Source organism: Indicator indicator, chromosome 7 (genome assembly GCF_027791375.1).
Source record: "Indicator indicator isolate 239-I01 chromosome 7, UM_Iind_1.1, whole genome shotgun sequence".
In the NCBI taxonomy this organism is placed as follows: domain Eukaryota; kingdom Metazoa; phylum Chordata; class Aves; order Piciformes; family Indicatoridae; genus Indicator; species Indicator indicator.
The window spans coordinates 1,968,155-1,980,859 of record NC_072016.1 but is presented as its reverse complement, the minus strand read 5'-3'; the positions used below and the strand labels follow the sequence as shown (position 1 = coordinate 1,980,859).

The following is a 12,705-nucleotide window of genomic DNA, read 5'->3' as shown; positions in this document are numbered from 1 at the left end:
GGAGTTAGACCAATTCAAAGCCTTATGGAGGTCTAATAATTTAAAAATATTTGTAATTATCCTTAAAACCATCAACAGCCTCTCTGGGCAAACTGTGCCTGTGTTTCACCACCTTCACTGTGAAATTTTCTTCCTTGTATCTAGGAATATACGGAAGATTCCTAGATGTAAGAGAGATTTTTTTTCTTTGTATCTAGGAATCTCCCCTCTTTTAGTTTCAAGCCCATCACCCCTTGTTCTGCTAAAAAGATTGTCCTCATCTGTCTTACGAGCCCTCTTTCAGTACTGAAAAGCCACAGTAAGGTCTCTTGGGAGCCAGGCTGAACAATCCCAGCTTTCTCAGCCATTCTTCATGGGAGAAGTGTTCCATCTCCAGTTAAAGGTTTATACTAATGAGAGGTTTAATTTTTAAGCAGGGCAAGGCACAATTGCTGGAGAAGAGCAGTTGAAGAATTCTTTTCTGCAAGAGGTGCACCTCAAGTTTCTGCTGACTGGGCTTCTTTCAGGCCTTCCTTTGCCTCCATTTGCCATCCGCATGTGCCCACCTCTTACAACAAAAAACATTAAACAGTATGAACCAATCCTTGCTGTTGGTAAGTGCCTTGAACAGATAATTATTTGCTCTGAAAAGAACATATACTATATGAAATACAAATATAGATTCTACTGAAGAAAAATCTTTTGACCTTGTGTAACATGCCTCCATGATAGTCTTCAGAGTCTTTTTCTCCTGCCCTGTGTTTAAGTAATGCTACAGAGTCACAGAATTATGGAGGCTGCAAAAGACCTCTGAGATCATCAAGTCCAGCCTATAAGCTAACACCACCACATCAGCTAAACCATGCCACTAAGTACCACATCCAGTGTTTTCTTAAAGACCTCCAGTGATGGCGAATCCACCACCTCTCTGGGCAGTCCATCCCAGTGCCTACCTTAAGAATTGCAATATATTGGCAAGTTAATGGTTTAAACTCAATGATCCTAAGGGTCCTTTCCAACCTAAACCATTCTATAAATTTGTATTTATCCTTTCATTCACTCTGACGTTGGTACATTGATACACTTGGTATTTTACATGCTGCTCTCACTTCATTCTAAGTATCAATAAACAGGGTTTGCTGCATCACTGAATTCCTAGAATAAATAAATGAACTTCACAGACACTGTGGTTTTGTTCTGATGTTGGTACTTAAAAACACACTTACAGCATGTTGTATTTCCTGAGTGGTTCTATTCTGTCTTATTACAAATGTAGTTAAGCTAACCTAGATGCTGGAATAGTTACCTGTGAGCACCTGATCTATTATTACCTTAGCACCTGATTTTTCTGGCATGCTCTTTCAGACCACAACAGGGATTTCACATTGTGTCCATACAGGCTTGCTGTCTTTGCAGTAAGCAGACTGGAACAGTAGACACAGAGATTCTCTGATTTAAAGATTGTGATAAGTTGTTAAATTAGGCCTCTAGATCTGGTTTGTTCAAATGTGCTCTTGATGTATCTAACCTAACAGTTGATTCTGGGCTGTCCAGTCTGGGCTGTGCCCGCCACTTGGGAGATTCTTCTTCTTCTTAAGGTTGCCTGCTCTCTAGAGCCTTCTTAGGTTTTTGAACAGGGCTGAGGAGAATATTATGCAGGAGCTTATAAAGAGGATATCACTCCAGTAATGAAAATGCCATAATAATGCATGCATGTATTGTGTACTTATTGTAATACTTCTATTATGACTGAGCTAAAGGTGCCATCAATAGCCGTGCTTTAAACTGTGGGCAAGCTATCATTACATGATGTGATGCTGCTAAAATGTGACTTTTGATTTTTATGTAAGCTGTAGCAGTTAAAACAGGTGAAATATAATGATCAGGAAACTAAAAAGTCTGTATAAACTGCATGTACAGCAAGGTCTGGCTGCATTCTAGCCATTCTGAATGGCTTCTTGGGTATCCATTGTTGTATTTAGTAAAGCTGATATGAATAAAAAGAGAAAAACGACTAAGTCTTGCAGAAGATTTTTTTGATCTAATTGAAACTATTAGCTGCTAAGTTACTGATTCGGAATTTGAAAGAGGTCACTGTTTCAGGCATCAGAAAGCAGAATTGCATTAATGATTTGGTAAAATCAACCCATGATTGTCCCCTGACATTGTTGGTGCATAACAGTTAATACTTGAGGTGTTTACTCCTCTTTAGCAATCAAAACAAAAAGAAACATTCTTTACCTGCCACTGGCTGTATTCTGAAAATGCAAGAACAGTGAACATGTTCTCTATAGACTCTACAAGTAAATTCAGGAAAAGGTGTTGACCCAAATAGATTTTACTGCCTGCAGAGAATCTTGGAGGGTTTTATATTTGGAGTTTATGCTCTAGAAATCAAAACACCTTTTCTAAAATTAAAAATACAAGTTAGAGGTGTAAAAAAAAAAAAGAAGAAGAGAAAGAAATAAATAGCTGTAAATCCTGCATTTTCACTAGAGTTTGAAGAGGAAAATAAGCCAAGTCTATATTTACTTTTTGGTTTTTTTTTTTTTTTTTAAACCACTCTTTCCAGGTACAGGTAATGGCTCTGTCCTGGTGTTTCATCTTACAAGTGGACTCTTGCACAAAGAGTTAAGCATCCATTCCTGTGAAGTCAAGTAAGTTTTCAATTTTAATTCCTGCTATAATCCTTCTGGGAGACAAATACCAAGACATCTAACTAATGTTGTACCAGCAAGGTGGGTGGCTTGCTTCATTGTTTATGGCACTCAAGGAGATGAGCTGATGAGTGGTCTAACCTAGCAGTATCCTTGCTATATATGAGCAGAAGCAAGCTGTCAAAATTGGAGTGAAAATGACATTGAACTAAATGTTTATGTTGTATCTATGCCCTGCTGGCCTAGGATGCATATCAACTACTTCCAGTTTCTTTAGTGCATGGTAGTACACAGTCTTTTTAGGGCAGGGAACTTTATTACAGTGTCTTCACAATGTAACAGTGACTCAGATTGTGTGCTTTCAAACAGGTTGCCCAGGGAGGTGGTGGAAGCCTCATCCCTGGAGGTTTTTAAGACGAGGCTGGATGTGGCTGTGAGCAACCTGATCTAGTGTGAGGTGTCCCTGGCCATGGCAGGGGGGTTGGAACTGTATGATCCTTGAGGTCCCTTCCAATCCTGCAAATTTTGTGATTCTGTTTGTACACCAAGGTTTATTTGCTTTGCCCCACTGGGGCTGAAATTGCTACTGAGACGGTTCTAGCCCTAAGTGAAGTAAAAAGGCAACTTAAGACCAAACACAGGGCTCAGTATTTATCCATGCTGAGAACACTGATAGACAGCTCGTGTCAGAGTTGTGACTTGAAGTCTTCACCAGGTTGTGGTCTCCATTTTAATGTTGATTTTGTGCAAAGTATAGGTGACTGAGAATGGATAGCTCTGAGAGGTCGTTATAGAGAGACCTGCTTTGAATCTGCCACCAAAATCACAAAAGTACATTTGTGGTGTGATTAGACAGTAGTGTAAGAGTAGAACTCCCCTTTCTGTTCTTGAACCATTTGAGTTTTTTGGTTGTATACCATTAACTACTTATTATTTTAATTTTATTTTCTACTAGGCAGCACAAGGTATTACTGCTTTTTTTTCTCATTAAGGTGATTAGAGAATTCAAAATAAAAAGCCCTGTTAACATTTCACAGCTGTGGAAAAAAAACCACCACCAACAAAAAAACAACCAACAAAGCTTTACATTTTATTTGTTTTATACATTCTTAGTTTGGGCCTTTCATGTCGTAAAGGTTCTGAAGCTTAAGAAAAGCTTCAAGAATATGTTGTCTTTCTAACAACTGTCCTCACACAAGTGGTATTTTCAGACCAAAATCAAAATGATTGTCAACTTTATTTAGCCATAAACTGTTGTCTGAGTAAGTCATTTAAATATTTCATTTCCTCAATCCTACGTGTAATGGTCTGAGTGACTTTCCACTACCTTCTACAAGTTCCAGGGAATGCTTTAAGCAGTGTAGAATAAGGCACAAGGTTTTTTTAATTTCTTTTTAAAAAATTAATATTCATGGACTGCAACAGTTTTTCTTTCAATGGGAATTCCTACTTTGCTTCTCAAGTGCAGACAGATTGGATAATGACTCTATTTCATTTTTGTCTGAAAAGATACTTTCAGGGAACATCATTGTTTTAGTGTGTAATTGAGAATATACCCTGCTATTGTAACTTATGGTCAGAGGACTTTCCAGTGCTTCATAGTTTAAGAGAAAAATAGTAAAACTAAGGTCTTTGGAATGGCAACTGTCCTTTACACATCAAGTGTGCTAAAATACTGGGCACTGAGCAATGATGCTAGGGGTTTTGAGACTAGGTGTTCTTTTGCAGAAGCTGCAGATGTTGTCACAAGCTGATTTTTTTGGGGGTTTTGTTTGGTTGTTGTCTTTTGGGTTTTGGTTTTTTTTTTTTTTTTTACTTTTGCAATTCTGTATTGCAATTAGGGTGAGAGAGAATTGTCTTTCCATCCTCCATTTAAGATAGTTCATAATCCTGAGTAACCATGAATACTCATTTTATCTCTGATTATTACTTAGCTACTTCACTATTTGTTTAGATCTATGTGAGGGAATACTTTATTTTTTTATAATGAAACTGAGGCAAGAAACAGCAGAAATGCCTTGGAGCACACAAAGAGGGCAAGTCAAACAGGACACTACTAGGAGTGTAAATAGAGGGGAGCTGTAGCATTTGTGATGGCTGAAAGAAACTGAGCAGGTCAGGCTCTCTTCCTTCAGGACTGAAGGAAATGCAATTAATTGTAATTGCAAAGAGCAAAGAGTTATATTGGATATTAGGAAGAAGTTCTTTACCATGAGGGTAGTAGAATACTGGAACAGGTTGCCACTTGGGGCCTCATCCCTGGAGAGGTGAGGTTGGACAGGGCTCTGGGCAACCTGATCTAATTGAGGATGTCCTTGCTGAGTGCAGAGGGGGTTGGACTGGATGACCTTTGGAGGTCCCTTCCAACTCAGACCATTCTGTGAATTAGAAGAACCATGGAATAACTAAGTCTGATACCTGTTCTGTCTTCTAAGTGAAGCAGTCTAGGCTGTTGTGGTGTGAAAGGAGCTGATACGTAACTTTGTTGCAGAGGAGAATATAACTGAGACGTGATGCAGCTTCTAGCTGAGTGCAAGTGGTGCATTTGTAATGCCTCTCAGTGCTAATTTTATGTTTTCTGATAGGTAATCGTGAGCAGAGCAGTGCTTATTCCTTTTCACTGAAGGTTAACAAGGTCAAAGTTGCAGCAGGTTTCATTTTTAAAATGAAAATCTGACTACAATAAGAATGTGTATGGCCTGCAGACAAAACTCGAAGATGACTGCATTAGAAACAAGCTTTAGCAGCTGAATTTAAGTTGAGTCTCCTTTGGGAAGCTGCTTTGCAAACATTCATCACCTACTGAAAAAAACCTTCCTTACACCCAGAAAGAAGAATGAAAAATGCCAGCCACTTGTGCCAGCCAGATTGGGGAGCTAGGTTTATTTCTGTGCATTAGTAAACACAGGTTTCCTGACAAGCGTAAGCAATGGTGCAGTGAAATCCTGTGTATTTGGAATTGAATTCTGATGTCTCCATTATGAGATCTGCCATTAGCTTATGTACACCATGTTCTTCTTAGCCTTCCTCTTAAAAATCTGGTTTGACTGCTGATATTCACACAGGGACATGTGCACCATACAGATACTTTTGAAGTACAAGGAAAATTGGTTTTTTAATAGTAATAATTGAGGTTGTGTTTTCTGCTAATATGATTGAGATCTTAATACAATTTTCATTTGAGATATGATTTGATTTCCAGTTTTCCCTTTCTCTTTTAAAATCATAGAATCACAGATTCTTGCAATTATTGAGTAGCAGCTGCCTTGTCATAAAGTCACAACCATTCATTCCCAACTAAAAAGTAATTTGTGGTTTAGCCACTTCAGCAGCCTCTGTCATTCGTTTGCATTGGAAGCATTAATCAAGATGACTGAACTTTACCCCTGAGGTAAATGAGACAAGCTAAATGTATAGAATCCCTGAACTTCGTATTTTTGAGAGTGGGTCCAGCCTGAGAGATAGTCCATTTAAAAAAAATCCTAATAAAAGACATCTTGTCTACTAGAATTAAGGGTTACACTCAGCTGTAAACTATCAATGGGGAAGGACATTACTCGTTTTCTTCATTAAAACTGGAATCTTCAGATTCTCAGCTGACATGAGTGACAATAGCAAAAATGGTATTGTTTCAGGTACAAGCAGTTAGCTAAGCTAAGGTTTCCTTTTCATTGTGAGTGTCTTGGGTTTCTGTAGATTTTTATTGGTATTGACAGATGGCCAAACAACAGCAAAATAAAGGACGTGTCCTGTTAAATGTGAGCTGGTGAGAGAAGTATAGAAAATACCTCTGGTCTTTGAGAATGTGAATAAATCTTGGCAATAAGAAGGCATTCTGAGTATTCTGTGCTTTTTTCCAAAAACACATAGTAGAATAGCTGATAAAAATCAGAAAGGTGTCAGAATTCCTATTTCTTTCATTTCAGAAAGCTCCCTGTGTTTGCAACCCTTCAGAGACTCCAATGCCTCTGCAGTGTTATTGCAACTGTAGGTTTCTATTCAGTCATTCCTGTAATGTTTCAATTAATAATTGAATACACCTCTTTTTGATTGAAAACCTGTAGGTTTCTATTCAGTCATTCCTGTAATGTTTCTATTAGTAATTGAATACACCTCTTTTTGATTGAAAAACTGTAGGTTTCTATTCAGTCATTCCTGTAATGTTTCTATTAGTAATTGAATACACCTCTTTTTGATTGAAAAACTGTAGGTTTCTACTCAGTCATTCCTGTAATGTTTCAATTAGTAATTGAATACACCTCTTTTTGATTGAAAAACTGTAGGTTTCTACTCAGTCATTCCTGTAATGTTTCAATTAGTAATTGAATATACCTCTTTTTGATTGAAAAACTGTAGGTTTCTACTCAGTCATTCCTGCAATGTTTCAATTAGTAATTGAATATACCTCTTTTTGATTGAAAAACTGTAGGTTTCTATTCAGTCATTCCTGCAATGCTTCAATTAATAATTGAATACACCCGATTTTGGTTGAATGACCTTTCATAGGTCCTGTTAGGAAAATGTGTGGGTCCTAAATTTGGAACTTTGCTTGAGGACTTAGGAATAAAGCTTGGTGCTTGGTTTTTGTTTGTTTGTTTTTAAGACAGAGCCAAAACTTTGTATGTGAAAAATACTATGGGAGTGATTTTTTTTTTTCCCTTTCATTCATCTGCATTGCATTTGTGAGCTGAATTAACTGACAGAAAATCTTAAGTACTGTTGTTTGTCTTTCTCATCTTTCACATACATTCATGCAAAACATACCATGATTGTACTTTTGATGTAAGACAAGACTTAGCTGGCCTGGAGGAGATAGTTCTTGAGTAATCCTATGTTTGAAGGATTTGAGGAAAACCTAAATCCTCTTATCCATGTAAAAATGAACTTGGCCATATGTAGGTATTGGAACAGTCCCAATTTTCTCTTAGATTAGTTCCTTGATTTATTTCACAGATGAAGCAGTTGGCAATTTATGCTGGCAGAAAATGTGTGTGGGAAAAAGGGAACAGAGGACTATCTCCTTTTGGAACAGTACCACCTAGTGCCACGTTTTAGCTTTTTGTGGCCCATGCTGTATTTGAGGAATTTGCTTAGAATCCCTTTATGGTGACAATGTGTTGCACACAGTGTAACTTTACATCCTTGCAACACTTCAAGGTTATTTGATTTGTGGATGCCTAAAAAAAGAGGCCAAGATTTCAGTTGCTTTATGATAACCTTTGAAATCTGTTCAGGTCTTCTCTTTCAGTATCATCTTTGTTTCTCCTCTCTCTATATTCAAAGAATCAAGTCTCCTCACCCTACTATCCATACAAATACTCTCCTGTATCCTGGCAGATTTGAGTTGCTTGGTTGTTCTTCCATTTGGTAAACCACTGATTTAATCAGTAGGCTGTTGTAGTGCTGAGTATCTGTGAGAGATTTGCACAAAAGCTGCCAGCATTTCTACCTGAGATTTTTGTTTTCACCAAGCAAGAACTAGCCTAGCCTGAACAGAAAGCTCGTAGTAACTTTACATTGTAGTTGTAAACATGTGGCTTCTTTTTATGCTTAAATGTAGTGTTTCCATCAAGTGTGGAAAATTACTTCTGGGCTGTTGTCAAATTGAAGAATATGCATGAAAAAAAAAACAAATGGTGCTTCAGTCCGTTTGTAGCCATTTGAATATTTTGGCTAAAGTGCTGCTTTTGCTCTCTTCTGATGACAGGGGAATTGAGTGGATAAGCTTGACTGGATTTATTTCCTTTGCCACATCAACACCTAACAATCTGGGACTAGTAAGGAATGAGCTGCAGCTGGTGGACCTACCAACAGGTCAGTATCTCCTGAGAACTCTGTAGAAGAGGCTGACAGATTTGCTGGGGAGTGACAAACCTAAGTTCTTACTGACTGTCATGACAACACAAAATAATAAAGAGGAGTTTTAACTGGTTCTGCTCTTCTGTCCTTGTGAAGCTCTATAACGTGTTCCATCTGGTGCTCTACAGACAGACTTGAAACAAAACCTTTGCAAAGATGTCTGTGGTTGGGACTTATTGAAAGAATAAATATATGTCAGCAGGAGGTATAGAAGCGTTCACACAGCATGAGTATTAGTCAGATATTTTGTTCATAAAATGCATAGAATTCCAAATGTGTTTTGTCACAACCTGCACCCAATGTTTCATGTGCACTTGAAATAGTGTTGAACCATTTATTATAGTTTGGATCAGCAACAGATGATTTTTCAAGGTAGGCCAGGCATGTGGTCAGAATCTGAGCATGTGTATGAATGTAAAATTCATGGATTCACAGAACGGTTTGGGTTGGAAGGGACCTTCAAGATCATCTAGTTGCAACCCCCCTGCCACAGGCAGGGACACCTCCCACCAACCCAGGTTGCTCAAGGCCTCATCCAGCCTGGCCTTGAACACCTCCAGGAAGGGGCCATCCACAACCTCCCTGGGCAGCCTGTTCCAGTGTTTCACCACCCTCATTGTAAAGAATTTCTTCCTAATCCCATTCTAAATCTACTCTCCTCAAGCATCAATCCATGCCCTCTCATCCTGTCACTACAAGCTCTTGTAAAAAGTCCCTCCCCAGCTTTCTTGTAGGCACCCTTCAAGTACTGGAAGGCTGCTCTAAAGTATCCTCAGAGCCTTCTCTTCTCCAGCCTGAACAGTCCCAACTCTCTCAGCCCATCCCCTTAGAGGAAGTTCTCCAGCCCTCTGATCATCTTTGTGGTCTCCTCTGGACCCACTCCAGCAGTTTGATGTTCTTATGCTGGGGGCATCAGAACTGGACGCAGTATTCCAGGTGTGGTCTAACTCAGGCAGAGTAGAATCATAGAATTGTTAGGGTTGAAAGAGACCTCAAGGATCATCCAGTTCCAACCACCCTGCCATGGGCAGGGACACGTCACACTACAGCAGGTTGCTCACAGCCACATCCAGCCTGGCTGCAAAAACCTCCAGGGATGAGGCTTCCACCACCTCCCTGGGCAACCTGTGCCAGTGTCTCACCACCCTCATGGAGAAGAATTTCTTCCTAACATCCAATCTGAATCTACCCACTTCTATTTTTGTTCTATTCCCCCCAGTCCTATCACTCCCTGGCACCCTAAAAAGTCCCTCCCCAGCTTTCCTGTAGCCCCCTTCAGATACTGGAAGGCCAGAAGAAGGTCTCCTTGGAGCCTTCTCTTCTCCAGACTGAACAGTCCCAACTCTCTCTCTGTCTTCATAGGAGAGACTCTCCAGCCCTCTCTTGTGATTCACAAACAAACAAAATATGTGTTTTAATAATGAAATAAGACACTTTTGTAAAGAATTTGTAGGGTTAACAAATGAAAAACTTTTTAAAAGATACTGTTGATAGCAAACCCAACAGGTTATGTGTGGTTTTCAGCTCTTCTGGCCTTATAATGGATGACAAATACATTTGTGATTGAGTTCAATCTTTGCACAATACTAGGAGGTGTAATTTGGGAGATTAGACAGCCCCAAATAGGAAGCACTTCAATAATTTTAAATTATTTTTGAATGTGAAAAGCTGAAGCCACTTAATCTATAATTGAAGAGTCTGAATCTTCTAACACGTGGCTAATTCTGAATTGGTTTATGTAGCATAAAGCAGTTTTTAAAATTCTTTTATTTACAGAGTGCTGCACAAAGAGGCTGTTATTTTAATGTAATAATACTGTAATTTTTTTTCCTGGTAGTGTCTTTTGTTCACTTGTTTGAAATCAAAAGAGAAAAGAGACGTGCTTTGTAAAATTCCTTTCATGTAAAGTGGGGGTTTGATTTTTCACTCAGCTTGTAAAACAATATTGGAACCTTGATAAATAGAAGTGATGAAAGGCTCAGTGTTTCTTCAGGCAGCCAAGTTGCAAATAAATGTGAATTCTCCCCCACACTGACACCACAATGTATGTTTTGCTTAAAAAGCATAACTTTTCCTCTTTTAAAACATAGAAGAAAGGCTTAACTGCATAACTGTTTGATTGTTGGTTCTTCCATCACTAATTAGCCCAATTTTCCATTCTGGTGCTAAGGAAGCTGTGCTGATTTGTATTTACTTCATGAATGCTTTGGCAACAGCAACAAGGAGGAAAATTCCTAGGGTGTTTGATCACTAATGAAAACAGTAGAGGTGGGAAGTTTCCTGTAGCCTGGCCTCTAGTTAGCGTTGTTGCTAACTAGATTTATTGACATAATTGGTGTAAGATCAGTAATTTAGCTAATGAGCAGCCACAGAGGTGACTAAAGTGTGAAAACTTGAATTTGCTTTGAATGCTAAGGAGAATGAAACTTGCATAGGAGGTGTTCTGATACCCTGGTGTTTGTAGGTCATTATTTTTATGATATGTATAATACCTTTAATTCTACAACTCTTTGTACAAGGGGATACAACTTTTGAAGATATGAAGTTTTTAAGACTGGAAGAGAATGGCTCTGCTGAGTGTAGAATGAATTAGTGTTTTGTCATGGAAGGATTTTCAGATGTGGTTCATGGCAGAATTAATTTCTCTTAGAAAACTTGAAATCTACTGATGAGTTTCCAGCTTGTGAAATTGAGAGTCTAGCTTGTTGGCTTTGAGTGGAAAATAATAACACTTTGAACTCTGTCTATATATTTATGTAATGTTCATGATGCATCAATTTCAGTTGTGCCCTTGAAGCAAGTCAGGTATTATACTGGACTGTAGAGTTTATGTTGTATTTGGTCCTTTGAAATGCAGTAAAACTTGGACAGTGATAAGAAAAATGTAAGGTATGATAGGATACTTGGAGAATAGTTTATAAATCTAAAGTGTATACTTTAGATTTATAAGTTTATTAGTTTAGAAGTTTATACTTCTAAATCTATGTTTAGTTTAGTAACTCTTTCTGTTTTCCCCTTGCTCTTTTTTGTGTTCGAGGCAGGAGCATTGCATTCCGTGGGGAGCGAGGCAATGATGAGCCAGCTATTGAAATGATAAAGGTGTCTCATTTGAAGTAAGTAGATTAGCCTTGTGAAGTTCATAAATTATACTTTAATGCATGAAGATCCTCCATGACTTGACAGAAATTACTGAAATTCCAGGAAAAAAAAAACCTTCCCTGAGAGTATGGAAAAATCTTACAACAGAATAAAGAGAAAAATTAGAATATTAGTTCCAAAATGTGAATGTCTCTCTGGTTTACTTTGTCTCATCAGGATCCAATCACTTTGCAAGATCAGTCACTAATATTGTAGTTTGCTTAAAGATTGTGTTCACTGAATGGACATTTTGATGATATTAGGGATAATAAAAATCCTGAACAACTTTTGTCAACTTTGATTACATGATGAGTTAATTCCCTTTGCTGTGACTTCAGCCTTACATAAAACTACAGGATTGGCATTAAAGATGGAATGGATTCACATGTTTATTCATTTTTCCAAGTAAATATTTCACACCTGTATAATAACTGCCTGCCTGAAACCCAGATGTGAGGTATGGTTTGAGAAGTCAGCTGATGAATGACCAAACTGTTTACCATCAAATCCATATTTTGAGGTCAGGCCTGTGACAGGGGGTCCTGGTCTTTGTAGTAGCAAAACTAACAATAGTAGTACTCTGTACTTTCCTGTGTAAATAGAATTAAAGTAGTGTTGATTTGAACAAGGCATTGTCTCTAAATTTTAGTAGGGTTTTTTTTCTTTACAGAGAAGGCAAAAAAATGCTGTTCTCTAGCTTGCACAGGAGAATTTTTGGGAGCATCTGTGTTCCAGAGAATTTGCAGGAGTTCAACCATATAACGAACTTATTACTGCATTAAAAATTAAGGAGTGCCCTGGGCTTAGATGAAGAGAACAGAATGTTAAGTGAGAAGAAGAAAAGATAGTTTGTTTGAAGAGAGACTCATGCAGTTGTGAACAGTATAGTATAGTGAACAGTAGCTGCAGAGCCTCTCTTTATTTTCAAGTTGAATGTGAGAAGTGGTAGACTGAAGGTGTTTTGCTCATTTAGCTCTGCAGGTGAAAAGTCTGAAGACATGACTGAGAAGTAGTTTAGAGTAAGAGGATTTTATGTTCATTTATCACTGGATTAGGAATGTGTTAAGCATCT

The 12,705-nt window shown here is 38.2% G+C and overlaps 1 protein-coding gene across 1 annotated transcript in view; it reads left to right on the top strand.

Moving 5' to 3' along the window:
- WDR11 (WD repeat domain 11) overlaps positions 1-12,705 on the top strand; it is a 49,660-nt gene that overhangs the window by 19,732 nt on the left and 17,223 nt on the right. The window contains exons 10-13 of the mRNA XM_054382284.1: positions 417-593; positions 2,552-2,636; positions 8,344-8,450; positions 11,533-11,608. Of these exons, the coding sequence (XP_054238259.1) occupies positions 417-593; positions 2,552-2,636; positions 8,344-8,450; positions 11,533-11,608 (445 nt within the window). The remainder of the gene's footprint in view (positions 1-416; positions 594-2,551; positions 2,637-8,343; positions 8,451-11,532; positions 11,609-12,705) is intronic.